Source organism: Amia ocellicauda, chromosome 15 (assembly GCF_036373705.1).
Source record: "Amia ocellicauda isolate fAmiCal2 chromosome 15, fAmiCal2.hap1, whole genome shotgun sequence".
NCBI classification, from domain to species: domain Eukaryota; kingdom Metazoa; phylum Chordata; class Actinopteri; order Amiiformes; family Amiidae; genus Amia; species Amia ocellicauda.
In genome coordinates this window covers 13,550,680-13,578,015 of record NC_089864.1, presented here as the reverse complement: position 1 = coordinate 13,578,015, position 27,336 = coordinate 13,550,680, and the positions used below count along the sequence as shown (strand labels likewise).

The 27,336-nt window shown below is 39.4% G+C and overlaps 1 protein-coding gene across 2 annotated transcripts; it reads left to right on the top strand.

Moving 5' to 3' along the window:
• Positions 1 to 607: 607 nt before the first annotated feature.
• Positions 608 to 27,142, top strand: LOC136771355 (CCR4-NOT transcription complex subunit 4). Of its 2 annotated transcripts, XM_066723622.1 has the most exons (13): positions 608 to 821; positions 7,982 to 8,209; positions 8,924 to 9,121; positions 10,032 to 10,118; positions 10,472 to 10,573; positions 10,865 to 10,990; positions 11,108 to 11,232; positions 11,723 to 11,926; positions 13,053 to 13,110; positions 13,558 to 13,813; positions 14,546 to 15,028; positions 20,831 to 21,064; positions 24,815 to 27,142. In XM_066723622.1, the coding sequence occupies exons 2-13, from the start codon at positions 8,036 to 8,038 to the stop codon at positions 25,120 to 25,122; spliced, it is 2,355 nt and encodes a 784-aa protein (XP_066579719.1). In that variant the 5' UTR covers positions 608 to 821; positions 7,982 to 8,035; the 3' UTR covers positions 25,123 to 27,142. The 2 variants fall into 2 exon arrangements, with proteins under 2 accessions (XP_066579719.1, XP_066579721.1); XM_066723624.1 differs by lacking the exon at positions 20,831 to 21,064.
• The last annotated feature ends 194 nt before the right edge of the window (positions 27,143 to 27,336 follow it).

Genomic DNA, 27,336 nt, shown 5'->3' with positions numbered 1-27,336 from the left:
GTTTTTCAGAACTGGAATGCATGTACTTTTTATTTATGTATTAGTGGTGCATCATCCACTCCACCTTCAAACACACACACACACACACACACACACCTATTGGGAATTGTGAAAAAGGCAAAATAATAATGTTTTTATTGTGTGTATTTGTAATTATATATGCTGTTTTTTTCTCGTTGTTTTGATTTTTAGTATTAAGTAGGGGGGCAAAGATTGTACTACATTTCCCAAAGTTCTCCACGAATCACTGACATCGGAAAGTAATCACTTCCCATTTCCGGTTCATCTTTAGCGCAACGACGTTCTTTATCCAGAAGAGCATGACGGGATCAGTAGTCCTAAATGATTAAGACCCGATACACATATTGACAGAATTGAACGACAGTGGGCTTTATCTAACGTGGTCCTCCATTCCTCTTGCCAAGCCTGCTTTCTCGATCCCACCTTGCATACAGAGAACATACAGCACAGGGTTTAATTAACTTTAGTGGGGCATGTTAGCCGTAAACTACATTACCCATATTCCCCCAGGAGCGGGCCAGCTGCGCATGCTCAGTGTGTTTGTGAACGGTCACCCCCCCCCCTCATCCCCACTTTAATGTAAGATGGTGGCTAGAAGGTGCCGCTGCAACATACAGAGAGGCTGAAAGAAAAGGCAAGGTATTTACTCAGCAAATCAAATCAAAACTGAACAAAAAACGCAGAAAGAACCCACGGTGCCTGCTTACACAAATCTGGGCAGTTCAAAAAGATATCCAATCCCCGCCCCATTTGCTGTGACTACCCCTTGGAGGAGCCCCAGAGAGCCATAGGGAGACAGGGTGAGTATCCCACAAACTATCACCATATACACTACGATCCTGGAGTGAGATAGTGGCAGATCTAGACGGATCTATACACATCCATCTCCCGGCAGCGTCCAGCCCTTTCTCTGGAGCTCCTAGGCGTGGGAGGGGAGAGCATGAAAGGTGGACTGTCTGCCTCGGAGTGCCTCTGTGTGGGATCCGATTGGAGGGAGAGTCGCAGGCTTTACCGGGGCAGTACAGGCCGCACTGCTGCGAGTGCAAAACGCCTGTGTTTTCACTTTAGATATTTAACTAGTGCCATGCTATTAATGGAGCCCACTGCCCAAGTGTCTTATCATCGGGTCGCAAGTGAAGGAAACATCCTGGTCACGGCAGTACGGATATATATGTGTATTGTGTTTTGTTCATGTACACACTACAGTCTGCACTTGACCGGCTTTTTAATAATCCGAGCGCAAAACATCCCTGTTTGTGAAGCCGGCTGTGTAGTGATTGAGATCGGACTGTACCACAAGGCTAGCATAGGACAAAAAAAGCACAATTTCTGTGATAAAATGCATAATCTACATCGACGTATGCCTGTATTTAATTAATGTGGTTTTGCTGGCCCAATTAGTCATGTCCGATGTGTCATAACTACAGGAGAGACCTGGAAGCGGGAATTCATATTTTTCTGAGGTTTAAACATGAAGGGACAGTTGGTTACTGGTAAACTGTCTCGTTTGTGTCTCTGTTAGGTCTCTTTTATTTTAAATCAACATGAGCAATGCATTGCTATTGTTTTTGTAAGGAACTGATCGATGTTGAGTACTGACCATTTCCTCTTCCTCATTTACATGTGTATTACGTTATACTAAGCTAGCCGGGGCTTTCTCAAAATCTAGTGTTTTGTACATTATCCTAATCCTTTACCATTACCACGGTTGATTGAACAAAATTATAGATAATCTGTTATTTCCAAGCATATTCTAGTTGCCTAAAGTCCAGCCTTACACCATTGCCGATGATGATGATGACAGCAATTTGGAAGTAAATATCAAAGGGGGGTTTAAAAAACAGATCCAGATTTGTATTATGGACAAACATACAGGTATTATAACTTAGAAGTGAATCATTTAAATTTTAGAGCTGTTCTGCTAAAGATGGAAATGTCAGATGCATACTTGTGATCATATGTAATATCTGGTGTGTTACTGTTTTGGAAAACGATTATCATCATTTGCACAAGAAAATGTAAACTTGTGCTTGGAAAATGTTATGCAATATGATGTACAGAACTGTTTTATCTCCATCCTTGTATTTGAAAAGAGGTGAGCATCTTATGGGCCTGCTCCAAATTGTCTGAAAAGCAATCTGAAATGAGTCTCATCAGCAAACTGTAAGTCAGGCTGGGGTGAATAGTTTGTATCTAGGCTGTAGGTTGTATCTAGGATCTGACAGCAAAGGCATGATTTGCCAATTGCTTTTGCCAGTTCAGGGCACTAAAATGTCAGTCATGAAAGTTAATTTAAAATAGCTGCTATAGCTATATATATATATATATATTCAATTTCTAGAAGATTATTGCTTGTGCTGAAAACTGTTGAATGAGTTGTTTAGGTCGAGTCCTGTCAGCCTTTTTTTTTTGCGTTGTCCAACACCATGGTCTGGGAAGCCATTGTCTGACTGCTTCTGGATTTTTAATACCTCAATCAGATTTCCCCGAAATTGACTTTGTTCCAAGTTAAGGAAATTCTGTGACTTATCTATGTAGGACAGGGCTTTTAGTGCCGACAGTTTTCTGGTGGCTCTTTTCTTTGAAGTCTTAGCAGAGCATTGACGATGCGTTTGTAGGATGGAGACTGAAGTAAAACAGGGCATTCTAAACGGTGTCATACTACAGCTTTAAACCGTTGTAATATTACCTTAATTTCAATTCCCTACTAGTTTGCTTGATTTCCAAATGCTTTTCTTTCAGGTATGATCTAATCCCTTCTTAACAACAGTTAAAAGGTAATTTATTTTCTTAATGTAGCATATACCACGTCAGAGATTAATTCACAATTCATATGAGAAGTATTATTGCAATTATTCCACCATGTTCCACATTAAGAGCATATAAGGTACTGCTGATTGGTTATATATGTACTAAATTGCTTCATGATTTGTACTGCAATGATTTGATCATTTTAACAGGAAGGACATTTTGGTAGCCCAGTATTGTGGTGACTGCACTAATGGGCCCTGTTAGCAGACATCTACTGAAAAGTGGATCGCCGTATTTTCATTTTAACACCAATCCTGCTTTGCCAGTAAATCACACGCTACAAAAAGGCTGCGCCTCCATTGTTGTTTCTGATGATTGCGGATGGAGGGCTCTTGCACGGAGAAGGTGGCGTGATGTAGAACAGTTAAGCCTTGGAATTTGTTTGGCCTTTGTTTACTTTTTAATTGGAAAAAAACACAATTTACTAAACATTAAAAAAGTTTTACATAATTATCCTTTTCTCTCCATAGCTAACTGTACACATTCCAGTTCCTCCATAAACATTCAAACATTGACACATTTTGAGTTTTATTCAGTGCAATCATACATTATAACTTTATGTTAAACGGAAGGAAACACATTCCTGTTTTTAATTTTAGCTACGGATACTTTTTTCCCCCCTCACACTTGCAACTTTCAGAGGTTTGCCACAATAAATCACATGGGCAATTCCATAGCATCTTTACATACACAACTCAAGGTCAGAAAGTCTCAAGTCTCTGTAAGATGTATAACTTTGAACACTTCATCTGTATGAAAATGAGATTTTGAAATTAAAATCCTCCACCACGACAGCTAGTTAATTCCTCACCCTAACCGTTTGACAATATGCAACTTTTATTTGTCGAAAGCGATATATATTTTATTTTTTACTATAAAGTTCAATACATTTGGAGTTGACCTGGGTATCACAGCTCTGTACGGTCTGCATTTGTGTCAGGACTCCGCACTGTGAATATCATGTTGATTGTACAGTGTTGCTATAATGTTCGCCTGATTACTTTGAGAGTGGGCCGCTATTCAATCCTAGCTGTAAGTGACCTTTAAATCATTCTATTTGATTTAACCTTTTAAACCATATTAAGCATTACTAATATTGCATACAGTGTATTTTTACAGATTGTTGCATTACTTTTTCTTGACTTTGTCGCACTGAAAGCCAACAACATATCAACATGTTCATTGCTTGCATCATTGTGTAACAGTGTATACAAGAACATAATTATTCCTGCCATTTGTTGTGTTTTAACAGTTTAAGAAAGCCACCTTTGGGCAGCAGTTCTTTGTTTTAATAAGTTCAAAGTTCCAAGTACTTGGGGTTGTTATATGGCATTTCAAATAATTGAAATGAAAGAATTTCCAATCGCTCTGTCAGCAGGGCTTCACAATGAAAGGTCCTGTGGAAAACAAAGGATTAGTCGGGTGTGCAGGTTATAAAAATCTTTGGATTGCTCAAGCGATGGAATTAAAGCATCAGAAGTCCAACATTATTCGACTGAATTACATTGTGTATCAGGGGGATTCCAGTCTTTCAAGTCTATTAACGACCAACTTCAGTTGTGTCTTATATCTGTGATCGAGTTTTTGTACTTGGAACACCTGTTGAATCCCCGACAAATCTTTTGTGATCAACGGACTTGTCTGTTTTTCCAGTGGCTTATTGAATGTTATATTTGTAGGATTTTTCATCAGAAATCTGAAAGGCTACTATTCAAATCTGGTGCCTGCTTGTGGTGCACTGTACTCCCTCTTGTTGTTTGGAAGGTGGTCAGTGAAGCTGCATTCATCCTATCAACAAGGGTGAGCTCAGGTGTTTGTGGTGTGGCCCCATGGTGTGAAAACTGCCCAACTGCTTTTGTGATTCGAAGGACATCTTGTATGTAGTCTTCATGTCTCTTGTGGTAGCATGGCACATATGGCGCTGAACCAAGTTAATAATCCATCATCTATTACAAATGCGGAGGATGTTAAAAGAGGGTGAAATAAGTTTATATCTGTGCAGGGGACATCCATGGTGCTGTCTATTCTGCAGCATCATTCATCATATGTGCTCCATCAATGTGACATTAAGCATTGATGTTTTTCCAGTTTGGTCCGATTGCCACAACTCGTGTTGGTGATTGAAAACAGGATAAAGTGCAGAGAGACATACCACCTGTCCTTTTCAGACCTGGCTGTTCTGCCTGCTGTCTGTGTGAATCTCTTATTAGTGGCACTTCTCCAAGCACTGCTGGGAATGACTTGGGAAGAGGGGGCTATAGATCTTTGCCTCAACTTGGAACGATACTGTCTGCATCTGGCGGGGCACCTAGAGGAACAGGTGGCGTCACTGTCTCTTCTCAGGAGAGCACAAGCACGGCTTCTGTGTTCCTCCTCTTCTGGAGTCTGAGTAAAGGCGACTTGCTAGGTAGCAGAAGGGTGTGGATGTGAGGGTAGACTTTGATTTCCTCATTCCCAGGGTGTCCTCTGTGCTCTGCTTTGCTTTTCCTAATTGCCCTGTTTATCTTTTCTGTATTGCAATGCTACCTGCGTTACTAATCCTGATCATGTCTGAAAACCTTGTTCAAAGTATACATAACAGGAATTGTGAACACATTACAGAAATGAATCTGTTAAGAACTTAAATAATTAGCCTATATATGTTTTTTAATGTATTTAAAATAATTTATATACATACATTCTAAAACCTCGTGGTCTCCTGTTAGATCAGAAACAACCACAGTTATTTAAGTACCTACCTGAAGTATGTTTAATACTAAAGATTTTTTTTTTTTTTAAATAGATAATTTCATGGATGAATTTAGTACTTATTTTCCTAAAAGCCTCTAACAAAATCTCTAAAATAACCCAATGTGGCAATAAACCATTTAGGTTGGTGTTGTGCAATATGTAATTCCCCAGAGAATACACATGGAAATTTTGTTTGCATACTAAGTGTACTAAAGTTATATTTAATAAGATCTTTGCCTTTCTCTTTCCCAAAACTTGGCAGTGTTCCTTTCTTTCCTGAGGAATGCCTGGTCACCCTAAATGTATAGGACTTCATGTGTGGAGGGAGTGACAGCAGAGATCATCTTTCCCTTTTAAGAGTGAATGGAGGAGAGCTCCTCCTGCCATCAGGAGGGTATTTTTAGCAAGGCTCTTCAAGCAGACCCCTTTCCAGATGCTTTACCTTGAGTCAGCAGCATTGCTGACCTAACCTCAGGCTGGATTAAGTCACTAAATTAATTTTCAGATGAAGACATGCCTCTCGTTGTAGCCTCTTTACCACAAACTTGAAATAGGCTGTCCGTGTTCTGTTCCGTTTCGTATTATCTGTGAGATTGCTTTGAATGATTGCTCTGTTGCCCAATTTGTCAAAGCAGTTGTTTGTATTGATCTAGGATTCTCAGACCTCTCTGATGGAGGTAAGAGGACCTTTAGGCAGTTGTGACTGCAACAAGTTTATGATCCCTGCAAGGAAAGCGTGGCCTTCTCTTAATACATGAGAACAAACATATTTTTGATTGTCTGTATGATAACGGTCCTAGGGGCTTGTCAGCCTTAATTTGAAATTCAGATCTTGTTTAACTTGTTGGACTTTGAACTAACTATAGTCTAATAGTGTACATCATATACCATGTGTATATTCAAAAGGCTATAGATATTGTTCCTTGTGAAAGAGTGTCATTTGAAAGATGTATAATAAGGTTTTTCAGTATGAACAAGAGGGCTTTATACTGACGCTTCGTTTCTTACGTAGTTTAGAGTTTACTTTGCTGTTACTGTTGAAATAGATAATGTTTTATAGAATTATCTCTATACCAAAATCATTTTTTTATTATTTACTAAAGTGCCAATAAACTGTTGTACCTAGGTTTTCCCCTATGCTTGTGTTTCTGACTCAGCTGTCAAACATGGCATCTTTAGCTTTCTTATTTGTTTGGTAAGTTTCTGATATCCAGCAGGTTCATTTAATCTAAAGAACTCTGCCATTGCTAAGTGAGTTAGTGGTCACTTTATACACCGAAGCATTGCACATTCTTAACATGTTCTAGTTTTGTATATTTTTTCTTAAATACTCTTCAAATGGTAGTTAAGAAAAGCAGCCACGGTTTCCTCACTTACTACTACTTTAGCAGTGGTGTCTGTAGCATTTTTCTGATGTCCTTTCTTGGTGTATAAAAGTAGACTACATCAGACCTTTTACCAGTGGTTTGTAAGAAGCCTACTAACAGCCTTCAATCATACTGTAGCTGATCCAAGGTTTTCATTTTCCTTCCAGTTTATTCCATATTGCTCCCATATCACATACTAGGAGACCTTAAACCTGTGACTTTTTTGAATAAGTGGTCTTCTGTTATACTGAGATAAGGTAGCAGTAACATACCAGCCAAACGATTGCATACATCTAAGGGTAATACATACGAGTCTATGATTTATGATGTTTCTTCATAAATGCAGTTGTATTCCAGTAACATTGTCCAGGTATTTTAAAATGAAATGTATTTTAAATGAAAGTACTTTCTCAATACACTGTTCTGAGTTAGAATTATGTTTTGTTCATAACAGTATTCAGTCCCTCAGTCCTCCATGCACCCTTCAGTCCCAATTGCTTTAACAGGGTGATAATACATTGAAGAACACTTGATGCACTAAAGAGAAATCATTTATTCTCCATTTGATCCAATATAAGTGTGACAGCAAGGAATTATAGCCTCTAGCTGTCAGATTATGTATGATTCAGTATACGTTTCTAAAAATATATTTTTATCAGAGGGATATTACTTATACGCAAACAGGAATGACTTTAAACAATCTTTGTACTCCATAGTGTAACATTTGAAGTCTGTGGAATGAATCTGCAGGGTGTTAGAGAAGCTATACATAGATGTAATTGATGCATTTATTTGCAGTGGAAAAAGAATCTCCCTGGAAGACGTCATTCCTGAAAAGCTTTCAATTTCATTGGTCAGTTTTTCATATAGCGCCCTTCGCAATGCGTCGCCACAAAGGGATGTCACACATTTGAGACCAAAATCAGTTTAACCATCAGGCACTGAGGAGATGGAAACAAAACCTTTTTCCATCCAGTGACTGTCTTGCACCTTGTTCAACGATGTCTGCTCACACCCGCTCACCCACCCTCTCTCCCCGCTCGTCTGCTCAGCCCTGCTGTAATCGCTCTGCTGAGAGATCTCAACGCCGCGCCGTGATCTCAAGGATGTCGCGCAGCCCCGAGGTTAAGGAGGACCCCATGGAGTGCCCCCTCTGCATGGAGCCGCTGGAGATCGACGACATCAACTTCTTCCCCTGCACCTGTGGCTACCAGATCTGCCGATTCTGCTGGCATCGCATTCGCACAGACGAGAACGGGCTCTGTCCCGCCTGCAGAAAGGTGCTTGTGATGAGACGGGGCACAGGCCTGCGGAAAAGTAACCTCGTTTGTGTAGAGCAGGGGTTTTCAAACCGATCCTGGAGTACCCCCTGCCCTGCTTGTTTTTGTTCCAATTAATTGCTTAATTTAATCCTTAATTGACCTAACAAAGCAATTTACCATTCAATTAAGTAATTAAGACCTAGGTTGGAACAAAACCAGCCAGGCAGAGGGTACTCCAGGACCGGTTTGAAAACTCCTGGTGTAGAGCATTTGAAATGGCGGTTATTTTAAATGTCGAACATCAATATTACGTTCCTTTAATGAGATGCTTTTAATAATCTCTATCCCCTTGGGTGTATCATTTTGAAGAAGTCTATACTGAAAAAAATACTGTATAGATGCTTTGTAAGAAATGGACTGTCAGATGGTAGTGATGTTTTTAATGTTCTGAGTTCATTAGAACTCCTAACAATAATGCAAATTTAAAAGGGCACTCTTCTCCACACCTTCCAAGTAAATTAGTCATCCAGATCATTTGGATTAAGCAGTTATTCATTTATAAATTAAGTAATTTATTCCAAGGGACAGTTGCCTGCACTGGGAGCACATATATTATATTAATATTGCTCGTGGTCACATGTTTCTTTGCTTACCCTTCCAAATCTGCTGAATGTCTTTGGCTTACTAGAGCTTAGGGTCTTTTGCGAGTGACTCTCCTCCCTGTATCTGCAGCCTTATCCCGAAGACCCTGCAGTGTACAAACCCCTCTCACAGGAGGAGCTGCAGAGGATAAAGAACGAGAAGAAACAGAAGCAGAACGAGCGCAAACAGAAGATCTCGGAAAACCGTAAGCACCTGGCCAGCGTGCGGGTGGTGCAGAGGAACCTGGTGTTCGTGGTGGGGCTGTCACAGAGACTGGCTGACCCGGAGGTGAGACTTCCCTCTTGTCTGTCTCCTCTAAGGCTTTGAACTTGAGTAGATTGAGTTTTTGTAATCCTGCTGAATTTGGGAATTTGAATCTTGGTTGAATGTTTAAATAATAATAATAATAGCCCTGTGTAGTCTCTCTGAACTTCGTTAATGTAATTAAGTATTGAATGGCAAAGACTGCATGTTTAAAAAAAAAAAAAAAAAAGGCCAAATTATGTTGTAAATCTGATCCTATATTTACTCTGTTCAACCTTGACACTTGTATTATGGTGCTTTACACATTAACAGATCAGAATGAAGGCCATGTTACTTAGTTACAATATAATTGAGCACACTTTTTGTGGTTACATTTAAGTTGTGGTAAAGTATTCACAAATTAAAACCCTGCATTGTGGGTTTTGCTCTATGTGTCAATGTTTTCAGATTTGTTTGTGAAAGATATCCTGATTTAGTTTTTCTTGGGTACAAAATAAGTCTCAGCTTTTTCTTGTTGTTGTTCTAGGCAGTGACTTAGTTTAGATGTTGACTTCACTGTTGTTTTCTACCTCATAATTGAATTTCTGTCAATAGTCTCCAGAGAGGCTTGTGTCCAGGCTCTGACATACAGCTAAGTGTGTTCTGAATCGCAAAACGCCGCTGAGCAGAACTGGGCAAATCGGCCCATCAAACTTTTTCAGTGTCTCGTCTGGGCAGATTTTGCTGGGTCCACATTATTACTAATAGTACTAGAGATGGTGTGATTTTTTTGATATTATTGAACCCTTAGCCAGCAGCCTTGTTTATAAGACTGTGCCTCTTCTAAAATGTAAAGCACAGTCTTTCGAAGTTGGCTGTGCTGTATGTGCTGAGCTACCAATGCCCTTCGTTCCCCGTAACCTTTACTTTGACCCTCTCCTCCATTTTTTTTCAGGTATTAAAACGGCCAGAGTATTTTGGGAAGTTTGGGAAAATACATAAAGTAGTCATCAACAACAGCACATCATATGCAGGCTCACAGGTAAGGGATTTTCTCTTCATCTCACCAATATTCGGTGACTTTGGCAAATAAAGAAGTTGTTGGTTTAAAAAGCATTTTATTTTATTGTTAAAAGTTTCATAATGGTGAGAATTTCCCTTCCCTTGCTTGTGCAAAGTTGTGTAATCCTCAATTCTCTGTCTGCAAGCTCATTATTGAATAGATTCTGTAGAAAACAAACCAAAAAATGTTGCCTAAGCTATCTCATCTATCTGGAAATGAGCTTGTTTTAAATAAATGAAATATTTAGGGGTCATAGTTAACATGTTTCAAAATGTCATTTAACATTCCAGAAGAACAGTGGCCTTGCATTGTTTCTCTCTCTCTCTTTTCAGGGTCCTAGTGCCAGTGCGTATGTTACTTATATTCGATCTGAAGATGCCCTCAGAGCTATACAATGTGTCAACAATGTAGTAGTAGATGGTAGAACACTCAAGGTAAGTTGCAGAGACGTGTTTTAAAATACAATTTACCCGTAATTGGCTTTTCATTGATGGATTGTCACATTACTGCTTCACAGATCCTAGTCTACCTACATTTATTTTTGAAATCATGCTTAGACAGATACCTGTGTCCCTGCCAGACATTCAGAAAATCTGAGGAGTCAGGGGAGTGCATAAGGGGACTTGTCTAGTTTAATCTACAGATGCTATTTGCAGGAAGAGTTGCCCTCTTACTTGATAACTTCCTTTGTAATTCATATCTCTGGCTTTCATTCTGTGCCCCAGGCTTCCTTAGGTACAACAAAATACTGCAGCTACTTTCTAAAAAGCATGCAGTGTCCCAAACCAGATTGTATGTATCTTCACGAGTTAGGAGATGAAGCTGCCAGTTTCACAAAAGAAGAGATGCAGGTAACGCATTTGTGTTTTTCTCCAAAAGTTGTTTGTGATCAGCCTTTCTAATAGAGGTCTAGTACACATTGCATTGCAAACTGCTTGCTTGTAAGTGTTCTGTTTCTGTGTGTACAGGCAGGGAAGCACCAGGAGTATGAACAGAAATTACTACAAGAGCTCTACAAAATGAATCCCAACTTCTTGCAAGCAACTGCAGGGGGAGGGGAAAAGTCAAAGGGCAAAGCCAGTTCATTGCAAAGGTATATGTATGTATAAGGACAATGGTAACTTAAGGATAAATGACTAAATTCCTATTCTAAAAAAAATAGACTACACATTATCCAGCATATTTTATGATTACAATTACTTTGTGTTGGTAACTCAACAACTTGTGTGAAAAGGGGATGAAATGTAACTTGCTACAATGCTTAGCTGTGCATTTGTTTTAGTTTAGCTTCTAGTAGATTTTAATGTATTTTGTTAATCAAAGAAAATTAGCTGCCTCATAAGTGGGGCAGTCAACATGTTTTCTAACCTCATTACATTAGATCCCTGTGAGAGAGAAAGGAAGCACTCATTCTAGAAGTAAGATCAAGTCACCAGCAAGGATTCATCCACAGGATAGCATCATGACAATTGCTGCCTATATATTTTAGACTGAGTTCTAATTGAGTGAAGTGGAATAAGATGGAAAAAAACGAATCCCCCCCCTCACCGCTCACTCGCTCTCTCTGCTTGTCTTTATGACAGACCCAACAGTAACAACAAAGACGCATGGCCGTCGTTACAGAGCTCTAGTAAAGCCGCGAATGGGCTGGTGAACGACCACCGCAAAACCCCCCCACTCCTGGACAACTGTTCAGATCAAGAACACATGACGCCAGACGGACCCGACTCAGAGTTGGGGCAAGTAACCACCCTTTCCCCCTTCTCATCGGCTTGTGACCCTGCAAGGTACCGAACGTCGCAATGCCAACCAGTCTGTTACACTTTCTGCACATCCTATAGACACAAGTTGAATATGACAAAGTGATTTAAATAGCAGGAATGTTGGGGAAGCTAACTGATAGTGTGACATCATCCTTTTTTTTTGAGTGTAGTTTTTATTTTATATTCAATGAAAGGAATTAAATAATGTACAGTTGAGAGGAGATGTTTAGATCTTTACTACCTAAGGTCTGTTCTGTTCTATAAAGTAGAATATTGGGGACATGAATTAAAATAATACATAAAAATCAGAAAATCACAGAAGTGTAATTCCATCAACAATCAACCTACTAGTGACAAATTATAAAAATGGCACTGGGTTTAAACCAGCATGCTTTTGCATTAGGTTCCACAGAGTTGTGATCAAATGGTTATCTACCCTGGGGCATTGCTGGTTATATCCATCCCTTTTAACCAAAATTCCTTTTATTTGCCTTGTTCACAAGAAGGAATCTCGCCATGAATGTATGCGCAGGTATGGTAACGTACTTAATGCCATAGAAACGGCAAAGAAACCTCACAAGCTCACGATGTGCGTGGAGTAGACCTTTTCTTTTCTAAAAATAAATTACATTATTAACTTATTAGGGTACTTTTCACCCATAGTCTTCATTACAGTAAATGGCAACAGTCATTAGTTCTATTTTTAATTTTAACTTCTTAATGAGTCACACAAACAAACCAAGGCGATTTTCCCTTTAATAAGTATTTACAGAATCCTTCACATAAATCTGAAAGAAAGAAAAAGCATTTGTTGAAATCAGAGATTTATCAGTACCCAGTTAAATCTTGTATGGTCTCTTTTAATTATTAACTAATGGAAACCAACACATATATATTATAGTTTTAACAAGAAGAATAATAATACAAAAGAAGAATCCCTTAAACACCAGTTTTTGCAGTCCGTGTTACCTGATAATACTTCTGTAAGGATAGAGTATTTGTCGCCATGTCGGTGTTTTACATCCATTTGGTTGTCCGTTATGTTTGAGGTTGTCTTTGTTCCAAGTTAAAGCAGTTCATAACAAGTAATAATGAAAAATCACATTTCTTCTACAGAAAGTATTAATTCTATTTTTGTTTTAATTTTCAGTCCAAGCGACAAACCTCCAGAATCCCTTAGTATAGGGAACGGTGAGAATTTACAACAGGTAAGATGAATAAATACCTTTTAACAATCCGTACTGCACACGTTAATCTGATCACTTACACCGTCTGTGCTCTTGCAGACAAAGTGGAAAACTTCTGGCTGTGTGCGTCTCCTACACAGGGAGAGACTTAGGCCAGAAGTACATTGTTTTTCCCAGATTTACATTTTCTTCCAACGTTTGAGTGAATATCACCAGTGTCACATTTCTCGATTTATGTTCAAGGTTTACTTTATTACTACCTGCAGACTATGCAAAGGTAATATTGTATCTTACCTTCAATGTCTTCTGAATTTAAACTAAGTTCAGAAGAGACACTGTACTTTGCAGCAAATCCTAAATCAATCTTTGATCTTAAACAAGGTCTAGCTTTTATTGTTGCATGTTTATGATATACAAGCCAAAGAAAGCGAAATCCCGAAGTAATAACCCTTTCCCTTCTTCCTCTAGATCCCCAGTAGTGACTCGCCTTCGCCCCCACCTGGTCTAACAAAGTCCAGTTTAGTGGTTCCCATCAGTGCGTCCAATCACAGCGCACGGTCACCTTTCGAGGGCGCCGCCGCGGAGTCACAGTCTTTGTTCTCGGACAATAGTAACTTCCGGCACCCAAACCCGATTCCCAGCGGCCTGGCTCCCTTCCCCAGCTCCCCACAGAACAACTCGGACTGGCCAACGGCACCAGAACCACAGAGCCTCTTCACATCAGGTATGTCTGGACTCATTATTAAAAATAACTTAAACGAGGAAGAACAGAAGAACAGTGTCCAATATTTAAATTGGAACCAACAGCCACTGCACATCTGTGGAACGATTGGCTGAATAAATGTATGTCACAACAATATCCGGAGTCATGTTTCCTTTATCTGTGCTGCCATCTGTAACGATTCCCTCCTTACACCAGGGGAGGAATCAAAGTGACACAAATAACTGGTCATCTGGCAGAGAGTCTGTGTTTGCGTAGCCCAGTTCTGATTGTTTGTGCTGAAAGAACTTCATGTGGTTGTAACGCCGAGCTCCCAGTCGGGCCCACTGTTGAGAATTTCCCTGGGTGATATGGATATCTCCTCTCCCTTGAAAAGACACTCCCAAATTTAGGTCACAGGCAGATTTCCACTTAGTTCATTTGTCACAGATCTCTGCGAAGGGTCTTGCCTCTTCATATCAGTTTCTCTCCACTGCGTGTGTGAAAACGACACCTTGTTTTCTTGGTGAAATTCTCTTGAAATTCACTTTCCTATAAAGGCCATTAGACATCCTTGGTGTTTTTTCACCCCATTCTCTTACATGTTCACCTAGAAGTCTTGTTTTACAACTCAGATGCAATTTTCGGACTCCCAGATTGTTTTATTTAGTACAGACAATGTTGAAGTAGTCCTTTTTGTGTTACCAGCTTTGTTCTGACTGATACCATATAATTATTTCTGTCTTCTTGCTTTAGAAACTATACCGGTGTCATCATCCACAGACTGGCAAGCAGCCTTTGGTTTTGGTTCCTCCAAACAGCAAGAGGACGACCTTGGGTTTGACCCCTTTGACATTACGCGCAAAGCCCTGGCGGACCTGATCGAGAAGGAGCTTTCTGTACAGGACCAGTTGCCCCTCTCTCCGGGCTCTTTACACAATCCCCTTCACGTGCCCTCCGCCAAGGGGCCGGGAACTGGATTCATGCACAGTACAGGGCCTTCTAACGCCAACTTCCCCAACTCCGTGCTCCCCCAACGGTTCCCTCAGTTCCAGCACAGAGCCGTGTACAACTCGTTCAGCTTCCCCGGCCAGCCAGCGCGCTACCCCTGGATGGGCGTGCCTCGCAATAACCTCATGCACTTGAACCACACGGCAAACCCCACCTCAAACAGCAATTTCTTGGACTTGAGTTTACCAGCACAGCACAGTACGGGCCTAGGAGGAATTCCTATTACAGGTAAGCTCCAGTCTTTCACACGCTTTGGCTGAGCTTCTTTCCTGAGGAGGTATTAAGTCTGAACTTCTTTTAAACACATGTTAATTAAAAAACTTACCATCAAATGAAGGATAAAAGCAGTATTGTGTATTCAGTATCACCAAGTTATTCATTTGGTGGTCTTGAAAAACAAAATCGATGTTTCCCTTAGGATGATAGTCTATTGGTTTTTAAATATTTGTGTGTCCCTAACTGCAAGACAGTGGTCTATTTACCGCCTTCAATTTATATTTTTAAAGCTTTAACAATGGCTAAATTCTGAGCTGCTAAATACTGGATGCATTCTCAATGAGAGATTGAACCTTTAAAATTCCTTTCATACAAAGGGCATTGTGTAAGGAGATTGGTGTTTCTGCCAACAAACAAGTTGTTTTTCTACTGAAAGCATCAGTAGGCTTTCAGATGTATACCTCTGAACTCTGCTTTTTGACAGCTGCAGACAATTATTGCTTTAGACTTGAAATATGTGCATATGAAATCCTCCAGAAGTGGTGGTGTCAGTGAAAACTATTATGTCCTTCCCAGTGCAAATAAAGGAGACAAATCAAAAGCTGAATATTTGGGGGGTTAGGAAAAATAAATGCCTATAAAATGTTTAGATTAGCAGAGAAAATTACTTTGAAGAAACTTGAAAGCTATCTTGAGAGGTGGTCTACAGTTTTGTGCTTTTTAAGTCAATGAAGGTGTAAGCATTTCCAGGGTCATGTTTTTGCTTGGTTTAAAGGGGAAATATGTCATGTAAGAACCTACTCTCTTTGACCCAGGCTGATCAATTATTGAAGTTGGGGTATAGGGGGGGAACCAACCAACAAGAAACGATTTTTTTTTCCCCAGTGCCTTTATTTTTCTGATTAAGTCATTCTTATTTTTTTTTAAGGCAAATAATATATTGCCCTAGCAATTTTGAGGCTGTATTCGCAGAATGAGTTTTAAATCTTTTTTCTAACCTCGAATCCCGACTGCTCCAATTTCTAATCTTATAAGTCCCAGATAGGTGAGATTGTTGTTCATTTTCTTCAGGCTTGCATGAACCTAATTACAATAAAGTATTTGCCTACAACAAATGTTACATTTTTAAGTTGCAGTAATTTTTTTTCTTTCTGTAATTGCCTAATTTATCTGACATGTCATCCCACTAGTAAACATATAAATTATATAAATGAATAGAAGCACTTTGGAAAGGGGAGGGGTGTTAAAGAATCCCCCCCAGATACATTTGCCTGTCAAATTGTAGTTTCAAGTTTCTCATTTGCACCTTGAGGATGCGTTTTACTGCATGACCACAAGATGGCAGCACAGTTCAGTCACTCTTCAATGCTCCAACCGCTTCTCTGGAAAATCATCACTTTTAGGAACTTGTCAATTAATGTCAGCATTTCTAGTTCTAACGCTTTCTGTAGTTGCATTAATTCGGTGTTGCACTGAAACTTTCAATGAATTTGGTAGAAATACTTCCTAAATATTACCACATACGCTTTGCAGTACTGATTATGCCATTTTCATTGTTTTGCATAATCGGGAGAGACTACAGGGGAACATGTTCCAGTGTTTCATATGAATTTGTTTTGATTTCTCTGGATTTCCTGCTGTGTTGTGCTTCCTTGTGCTAAAAGCTGATCACCGTTCTGCTTGTCTGTTAATTACCAACATCCTTACCCCCAAATTAGACATCCATAGTTTATAGATCTTATAATGTACAAGTCTTGACTGTTAGACCTTCTGCTTGACTCTGAACACAATTATAGAAGTGGTGTATTTGTGATATGTACAGCAATATATATAGAACTGAAGTGTTTGCAGGTGGAACGAAGGCTTAAATGCACTTAAATGTCACATGGGCACTTTGAAGAGCGCTGGTCTATAGATTAGATTTTGTCTGTTTGTATTCCAAGATACTTGTGTAGCATTGCAGAGAGAAAAGTCATGGTATGGTTAGGAACACGATGAAAGTTGAGACGATGTGAAGGAAGATCTGAGAGGTCCACAAAAACCTGTGACTCATCAAAGCTCGCTTGAGTCGTGTATGACTGAACAAGTCCACCATGAGATAGAAGCTCGTCAGGCCTTGATGTGCAGTTTAAAACTGTTTTGTTTAGCCTTCTCATTCCAAAATGTGCTGTTCGACTGTTGTCCCTTCCATTTGCTTTTTTTGCAAATCATTTACCATCTACTCACAACTGTAGTTGCACATCTCATTATGTATATTTTACACCAAATCTGCATTTTACCTATTTCTATGTAATCTTTCAATGATTCCCTGTGTGGATAAACACAAACCGAAGAATACATCTTATACTGCAATGGACTTAAAAATGACTAGTTCATCTGTCCTATAATTACTATACTTAGGGACTTAATCCATAGATCACAACCTTTTACAATCCACATGAATACCTCAAATGGTCACTGCCGAATTGAGCCTTTGCTTAGGTTTTGTTTATTACTTAACAACTTCAGTCTGGCCACTAGCCCGTTTTTGCACCAACGAAAGCACATAATACAGCACTGTATGCACTTCTCAAGACTGCATTTGTTACAATCATTTTTTCTTCTCCTGTATGTTTATTGCATTCAGATCAGTCTCTACATTTATCTCGCACATTTACTGCTGGCTTTGTACTTTCCTTGTTAACGTATCAAGGTATGTTTGAAGAATGATTATATACGGTAAATTCCTGTTAAGTATGGCTTTCTGTTAGTGAATACTAGCTCATGCACTACACTGAGGAGCTGTATTAGCAATGACCATACAATGCAGGTAAAGGAACAAAACATCAAGAAACTCACCCTGTAGAAATGTACACATCTGAACACACAAACATGCTTCTTTACCAATGTGCGTAAACCAATAATATAGACCTAATACGTGAATGTATGCATGCGAGTTACATTTCCCTGATTACTTTTTTAAACCGTGCATATCTTTCTTTAACGGAGATGGTTAGGCTTGTCCAGCTCTGTCTGCACATTGTCCCTGCTCTGATTGGCCGATCAGACCAAGGTATGGCTGTTGCTGCCCTTGTTCTGCGCTGTGATTGGCTGTCTTGGAAAGCACACGATTTCATAGGCTGCTCTGTACCAGCACTTGGAACTCAGTGAGGGAAATTAATAATATAAGGAAATACCTGGGGAGCACAAGTCAGCTGCTGTTTTTAGACCAAGCTTCCTCTACCTCTCCTGAAGCTCCTGCACTCGACATTTTCACGTCTTGTTAGCCCTCCAACCCCACGATCTTTATATAGTACCCCTGGATCCCCCTCCTCTTCCCAAACACATACACAGTCAGTAGTATTCAATACAATACAGTTGCTAAGTGAGGTGTTAAATTAAGCTATGCAGAAAGTACCTGGATTGAGCATTGGGCGTCTGTCTGTGTGGTGTCCTTCATGATTTCAACACAGATGCTCTCTGTACAGTTATAAAAGCCTCTTTCAAACTGTATAAAGTGTAATTAAAATCCTTAGATGTATAGACAATTAACAAAAAAAAAACATTTTTTTTTTGCATATTTGCCTAAAGATGCAAGTAAATCTGTTTGTGTATTTCCTGCATTGTTCAGCTCTAAATGCCGTTTTCGTATTTTAATCGGACGTATTACATAAGCACGGTTTTCATTGTAGAATCAAAGCAGAGAGAAGAATTTAACTGCACGTTCAGATTGTACAATGTTGCACGTGACAAAGTACCCTGGTTCAGTTATAGGCCTACATGTTTGCAAAAATGACAACCATTAAAGGTCTCTATGGGTGAACATGCAGCTTAAAATGTCTAAATTACCCTAATTATCCACTAGACATGCAGTTTGCAGCTAGACAATGCGGTTCTCTAATCTTGCTTGTTGGGCTTCTGAAAATGTCACTTTGCGAGGCAGATGAGGATACAACTGTTACACATCTTTAAAAAAAAATTAATGATTGGATTTATAACTTGCTGCAGGGTTCCTTGTACCACTAAGTTGAGCTAACTGCAATCATGTAATCAGTTTATAATGTTTTTTGTTATATGCCAAAGACATCTAGTTACATTACAAGTTTAGCTAAAAAGGTTAATCATGTAATTGGACTTGATTGTATTATAATAAAAAACAAGTTTATTGATTACATTAAATAAGTGCTATGTAGCATTTTGACTTGGTAGTGCTCATTCATGCTGTAAATCAAATACTAAACTCAGATTTTTTTTGAAGCATTAAATGATTTGTGGTCTTATAGAACATATTTGGAATGAACTGCCTACCTTGTATTATTAATGCACAGAGTAACATGGCTGTTATTTGTGAATGCAAATAGGCTCCAATGTGGGTGATAATGCTCACACTTCTGTGATGAGATCTTGCTGTAGTGCTTGACATATCCATTAATCTGAGATAGAAAAATGCCTGTGGTTAATATTGCAAATATACAGTGTTTCTCAGTCTATGGACGTAGAGCAAGTCTGATGCCAGTGCACCTCTTCTGTCTGTATGCTTCTAAGAGACCACCTTTCAAGACCTTAGGATAGGTAAGGGTAGATGCGTCCACTTTGTTGGCCCTATTTAGTATTTTATTTGTAATCATTGTAGGAGGAAACTGCTCTGAAGCATTACATTTGGAATTGACAAGTTTGCCTTTGGTTTGCTTTCCTTTTTTCTTAATGTACCTATACTGTACAGCATATTGTTTGCATGTCTTTCTGTAGTCTGAATTTGCAAATGGTCCAGTGAAGGGTATATGACAGATATGTGAAGAGCACACATTTCCAAAGAGAGCACACTGGACACAGCAGCCTTACTTTCTCAGAGAGGTCTGTGCCGTTAGCGCTGGTGGTCTCTTTAGTAAGCCGGGGAGGGGTGTGAATGCAGAAAAGTAGGAAAAGCCCCCAGCCCAGTCCTTATGACTTGGGTGTGTCGGTCATTTACTGAGCTATCCGTCGTCTTTGTGTGTGTAGATGTTCTGCAAACCTCCCCTAAAGACCTTAGTTGTGTATAACATTCTGCTTTTTTCAGGCAAATCAGGTCTTTATTCCTGCTAAGAACTCAACTTCTGTTTTGTACCATAAGGCTTAGGAAATAGATTATGGTATGCTACAATTCGTTAATATGCAGTACAGAAACAAAATGTCCTTCTAAATTAAGCATGTTTTGCCTGCTTGCTATTATATGGAGTTTTAGAAAATCAAGTGGGCTACTTTAGGACACAAAGCATTGCATTCAAGATCAGTATCCGTCTATAAATGCATATTCTATGTGGAAATCTTTGTAAAGGTCCAAATGAATGTATTTCCCAAGGATATTGAAGAATAGTTTGAGGAAAATTAAATATCCTACTATAATTGTTTCTGAAAGTTTCTTGTTTTTATTAGAATGCACTACATTGTACTGGGGATTTTTTGTGTGTGGTGGTTTTTAATTTATTTTATTTTTATTTGTGTTTGGCGTATAGGTAGTTCTAGTCCTGGCAGTATGTGCTGTAGCACTGTGTTAGTATTCTGTGGACTCACTAGAGTTTTACCTTAAAAGACGTATCTGATTTTTCAGGCTGATAAGACCATATTGGCTAGAAAGAAATCTTGGTTCTCAGTCATCTTTTATCTGTCAGATCATCTATTTGGATCAGTAGATTAGCTGAAAGTGGATCTGAGCATTTCAAGTCTTTAATTGACAGAGAAATATAAAATTAATGCAACTGGTTTGATTCCTGTAGATTGTCAAATTGAAAGTTTTGGGCAGATTCCCCGGGGAAGCGTTTTATACTGAAGGAGATCTTTCTCTCTTTCTTTCTCCAGAAAATAGCAGTTCTGTAGAAAGTTTAAACGTGAAAGAGTGGCAGGACGGCCTGAGAGCTCTCTTACCGAACATCAACATCAACTTTGGGGGGCTGCCAAACTCTTCCTCCTCCTCCTCCTCTTCCTCCTCCTCCAGCGTCAACCACACAGGGGCGCCAGCGAGCTCAGGGGGTGTCTCGCACAGTCTGAGTTGGGACGGGTCGGGCAGCTGGATGGACCCCGCCATCATCACAGGTAACCAAAGCTCAGCTGGGCTGCCAGTGCGCCCGCATTGCCAGCTGTGAGCCAAACGACACCGCTAGTGTAGGGCGGCTCCGGCCTGGCCTGGCTTGGCACGTTGTCTTTGTGTTGAGAGCGAGTGGCAGGTGGAGCAGTTGTGTTAAGCGTTTGAGTGTGGCAGGTTGTTTTGTGGTCGAAGCATTTGTTGTGGGAGTCTATCTGCCGTAACTTAGTGGTTAGCTGAGCTTTTGTGTTGTAGGCTTATAGCTGTTATGTAGAGGTTTTGTCTTGCAGGTGGAAAAAAGTACCTACTTGGGTAGCAAAGCAGATTTAATTCCAGTTTGTATTTTTAATTTTTAATCTTTGCATGATTTCTTGGAAGCAATTAGGAGATCTAATTCTGCTTATTCTGACAATGTGCTTTTAAGTAATACACAGGAAGAAAAAAACAGTGAAAGTATGGACACATTTTCAAAACTTGCTTGGAGAGTACAGATGTGATGAGTCAGCACCCTTAATCATTGTTGTCAACCTAAAAATAGGGCAAGCTTTTTGATTTAGATGCATTCAGAAAACCAATACCTTATTAATTTTTTGGTTGTATAAATACGGATCAGTGTAATGGTCCTCATGGTAAAACATTTTTTTTTACATATTAAATAATTTAGATGCGATTAGCTTTTAGTTTTCAATGTCACTCATCAATGTGTTCTTAATTCTAGAACTTCTAGATGTTCTGGAAAATTTGTAGTAAACCAGGTAAAGAATGTAAGATTTCAAAAACCTCGATAAATTTAACATCTGAACAGCAGCGACTTCATGGAAAAATATTTGTCTGAATGTAGAAAAGGTCTGAATGGAAGCATGTGAACTCGGGGTCGAGGGATGAAAGAAGCAGTGATCTCAATTAGCTAAACATTAAAAAAAAAAAAAAGAATGTAGCGCGTGTCTGTATTAATGTGCTTTACTATTTGCAATGGGATGGATGGGTAGGCATCGTTGTTGTAGTAGGTTTGACAGTTTGTATAGGCCTGAGAATGATGCTTATGTAATGCAACCCTAATCATGGGAGAAAAAAGTTTGAGAAAAATATAATGATAAATCGCACAAAGGGAGACTATGGGGATTATACAAGTCAATCTGAACTTTGGAAAAATGGGGACAGTGCTGGATATTTTTCCATTTATGTAAATAATATCCACTACTTAAACGCATTTAAGCTTTTCTCTTTTGAGTTGTAGATTTTTTCTTTTCATATTTGGGTAATTGTAAGTAATTTGCCCTATTTCAAATGTTGAAGTGCGATAATCTACACCCGTGTGTGGATTTGTAAAATAGAAAGGCTTTATCATGCCCATACATGCATTTAGTTAATTGCAGATACAAGTCTTTTGTTTTAGTGTTACATTTTATGTTTTTCAGTCTGTTCTAATATTTTCAGCCATTATCTTCCATCAGTAATTGTCTGTACATATAAGTAGCTATTCCCATCTTAAAGCCTTTATTGCCATACACTACATACACACAGGAGTTAAAACATAGAAGCGCAACAATTATCCTGGCCTGGCTTGTTTTGAAAAAAACAGATTAACATCAGTATTTTAAACGGCCACAGACCTACAATTTTCAGACTATCATGTGTATTTTTATACTTGCGATTCAGATTACAATTGGTCCCACATAGTTCGAACTTCTCATTTTACATTTTCACTCAATTTAAGTACTTACCTTCTAAAAAGACGCAAATTTTCACACGATGATCTGTCCCTTTTCAAACAGCATCACTGACTCGACTCCACCCTCTGACCTCCCTATTACGCCTTGGTTCACCATGTTTATCCTACCACAGACCCATGCAATTTCTCAAAATTAAAGTGCTTGCAGCCTAGATTTGTTATTTCAGGGAACTTTTTTGTTTTGTTTTGTTTACAGCTTTTAACATTATGGTTATAATGGTATTCTTAGTATTTATAATCACAATTGCATATTTCACTGAATGGAGTTTATTTTTCAGAAGGTAGAATTTATATAATCTGACTCACTGTGCTCTATTGAGCGGGTGCTTTGAAAGTCATTTAAAAAGAAATAAGGTTAGAACAAAACAAGAAGTCAAATGATGCTGCCACAGAACTAATACGCCTGTTGTTTCATCATTGTTGGACACAATGAGGTCTGCAAAAGCACTGACAATTCAATTCACATACCAAATTTGGAGCTGCAAATTACTTATTTGAATCCCTATACAAATATGTATGCTTGCTGGGTGCTTTTCATCACTTAAAAATAACTTGGGTTCATGGTTTTACTTCACAGAAACTGCTTTCTTTCTTTTTTAGTGACATTTTGAATTTAAAACTAAGTAAATTCGCAATTTTTGTTCATTGCTCATCTCACTTCATTCAAAGTGTTACAGCTTTAAACCTTTAATTTTCCACAATTTTCTCGCATCAAATCTTCCTATCTGGGAATGTCATCTTTTTGCAATTTTTGATGTGGTATTATCCTATTTTTTAAATCGGTCTCTCGTTATATCCCACGGGCCACAAGGCTCCCTCTGAGATGCAAGGAGCCCCTCCCTATCCTCTATATATGTCATACACAAGATGTTTCATATCTATTCATTCTGCATAAAATAAAGATCAGAAAGATTTGCTTGGTTTTAAATGTTGTAAAACTATATGTGGCCTACTAAAAATCATTGAATTACAGAAAGTGGACCTCCATCCTGTTTGAATGGGGAACACTCTAATAAGATCATGGATTTTGATGCTGGTGGATGCATTTGCACACAATAGTAAAATAAACACACAATTTGTTTTAATTCTATACATTTCCCTTTGGGTGTCCCTCTTCTTCAACCCACATGAGTTCTACAGGTGACAGTTATTACTGTAAAAAGTGTTTTCCAGGAGTTTATGAAAGATTTCAAATGGAAAAAGTGTATAATTTGTTCATAATGCAGATACTCATCAACACCCCCTGCATAACAGCTGAAGTGGTTGCCACACTCTTTGGGCTACCCTGAAGGCTCCTCCGTGAAGCATGACAAATCAATTAAATTTTTTCTGCTGCTGGCTTCTGTCATTGGTGCTTCATTCTGGACGCTGTCTAAATGGACTTTCCTCTCTGGCTGTGTTTTAGAAAGTGGTGGTCAGGGTGGGGGGGTTTTAGGACTGCTTTGGATTTCAGCTGGCAAAAGAAACATTTGTTCAGCTCCCTCTTATCACAACTTCTGTCTCACGTTCCTGTCTGTGCAATGGTGTCACAATCTCACTGCATTTGTTTTCCCTGCATGTTTATTGATTTTCTTCACTTTTTACACTTTTTTTTTTTTTCAAACTGAAATGGTTACCAAATCAGCCAGACGAGAGGCAAACTCAACCAAATAGTTTCAGATTGCGATTCTTCTTAATTGAAACGACTTTAAATGGGATCCAGTGTGCACAGATTTCAAGTTTAAAGCAAGGAGTTCAATCAGCTGTCAATCAGTGGAGTTGCCGTATGTAAACGTCCTTTTTGTCAATCAGGCTCCTAGTCAACAGCTCAGATAACTGATTACATTAAATGCCGTATTACTTGAGGGTGTGGGGGGGTGCTTCCTGTATATTTGAATCAGATACCAAGACTAAACCTGTCCAGATTTGAGATTTGTACTTCATATCTTAAAGGGGTTTCTGAAGGGTGTTTCCAGCACTGATTTTGAGTTCATGTGATTTAAAAATGTATGGATGCTGATGCCCGTTCTTCCTGTTCCTTCCCTTGCAGGTATCCCTGCCTCCTCAGGCAACAGTCTGGACTCTCTGCAGGACGACAATCCCCCCCACTGGCTCAAATCTCTGCAGGCGCTCACAGAGATGGACGGTCCCAGCGCTGTAGTCCCCTCGCAGCCGCCTCACAGTACGCCCTTCAGCACACAGATCCCCCTCCACAGAGCCGGCTGGTCCCCCTACCCTCCCTCCGCCAACCCGGCCAGCCAGTTTCACTCGCCGCCGCCTGGCTTCCAGACCGCCTTCAGACCCCCCGCTCAGACCCCCACAGACCTGATACAGAGCGCAGCTATGGACCGCCACTAGGAATTACAAAAACACAGAAATCAGCAGATACAGACAACTATTAACAGATAATAACAAGATTATATATTTTTCTTTTTCCTCTGTCTTCTGATCTTTTTCTTTTCTTTTTTTTTTTGTGGCACGCCCCCTCTGTCCCAAGCCCACATTCGGTCCTGTCCCAATGCAACTTGACCACAGGTTGCCTTTCGTCAAAGATAACGGGATTCCAGCTGGATCAGTAGGTGAATAGAGCAGGATAGAGGTGACCACTTGGATCCTAACTGGGGGGTTTGAGCTACTGGAGGGTAGCTCATTGAGAACAGGGGTTATAGGAAGAGTGTAATTGTACAGAGAGCTGAAGATGGCAACGTAGCAATCTTAGTTAAAACGGAGGCTGATTTAAGAAACAATAACGATTATCTGAAAAGATACTCTGATTGTTTAACGCAATGAGGTGGGCATCTGTTTGATGGACAAATTAAAATAAAAATTAGGAAAAAATGCCTTGAACGCTATGCCAATAATACTTGTCTTGCCTGTGTGATAGATGTGTCCTTATGTATGAGAGACAACACACCCCCCCACCAGCAAATACGGTTGTGAGGGACAAGAATGTCAGTTATTCGATTATTTGACCGGTATTTAAACGTGAGCAAATTCGATTTTGTTTTCCATCTATAAATATGGTAAACTAAATTAAAAATAAAATAAGCTTATTCCAAACTGGCAAACTGTTGGACCAGTTGATCCTGTATGTTTTATGCAATATGTACCCTGGTTTGGTGGAGGAAATCCTGCATAAGAGCTTTAACCCCACCTCTCCTCTCTGAGTTTGCTTACAGTTGTAAAGGCTGTACTCAAATTCAAATCAAGGCATGTTTCAGGATTCTGGAGCGATAACCCCTTAGGCGGGAGTTGCTTTGAGCTCGAAGTCCTTAGCGCTGCTTAGAACATCCTCTGGTCTCTGCGATCGCGGTGGAGATCAGACGTCTCCTCTTGTGCGACTGCGTTTCAGACCCTCTGTATCAGAGGGCGATGTGTTACAGAATGAGAAAGGGACTCTGAAATCAAAGAGGGGAGAGCGAGAAACTCCCTGAATTGTCTTGCTTGTTAGTGACTCTTGGTGCCACTATGTGGTACGTAAAAAAATAATAATAATTGCGACCTATGCTCACAGAGCGCACCTCTCTTGAGGGCTGTTCGAATCCTTTCCTCCAGTACGTAGCAGTTGTTTTCCTGCAGGGCCGAGGATTGGCATTTTCTGTGACCAAGGGGACATGCTGGTGGCAAAAATAAGACAACAGGAATCAATGAGTGATCAGTCCGAGATTGAGAGAACCCTGGAAACGTGAATAATATTAATAATAGTCCTGCAGGAATCCCTGATTTCATTAATTTATTTTTCTCTTATTACATTAACAGGAAGGACAATACTTCGGGATTAGGTTGTTTTAGTTTGGGAGTTGACACAGTTTAAAGACAGCAAGTGAAGTATGGGCATGTAGTTTGACTTTTGACTGATTCAAAGGAAAAGTTTTATTTGTGGTGTTTTTTTTGGTTATTTTTTTTGGCTGTAGCTGAAAAAACTAAATTTATAATTATGTTTTAAAGGTAAGACAGGGCCACTTCAAGAGAAATAATTTAAATTAACGGGATCTTTATTTCTGTCTCCTGCATCAATGTCTATTGTATGATTTCGAATTGTGTGCTGGGAAAGCGTTGCATTAGGACAACAAGTCATCCTCCGCCTGGAGCTCAGTCTGGGCCTCCACCAACAGTTGTCTTTCTACCCCCCCTCCTACTTTTTTTTTTTTTTTTTTTTTTTAAAAAGGACTTCTTAATTCCTTCTCATTGACTGTGTAGGTTCTTGCCGACTGTTCAGTATTCATAAGAAAAATAAAATTCAAAGAAACAGATGCAGATAACCATGGGTTTTACATAATGCTAAAAAAGTTAAATATAAAAAATGAAGAGCTAAAGGAATTGTACCTCTCTCTGCAGATCTGGAACTAAATCTTAAATAAAAGAAAAAACTTGGCAACTCGAGTGTGTGCCTCTTCTTACCCCTCCACCGTCGCCTGGCGTTCCTGTGGGCGATGGCTGCGTCCCGGGATCCCTCTGTAAAGTTACATCAACCTTCAACTTCTATCATTGTTTGATAACCATAAGCCATACAGAAAAGGGATTCAATGTTTTTGTTTTTACCATGTAAGTTTAGTGCTTTATATTTAATTA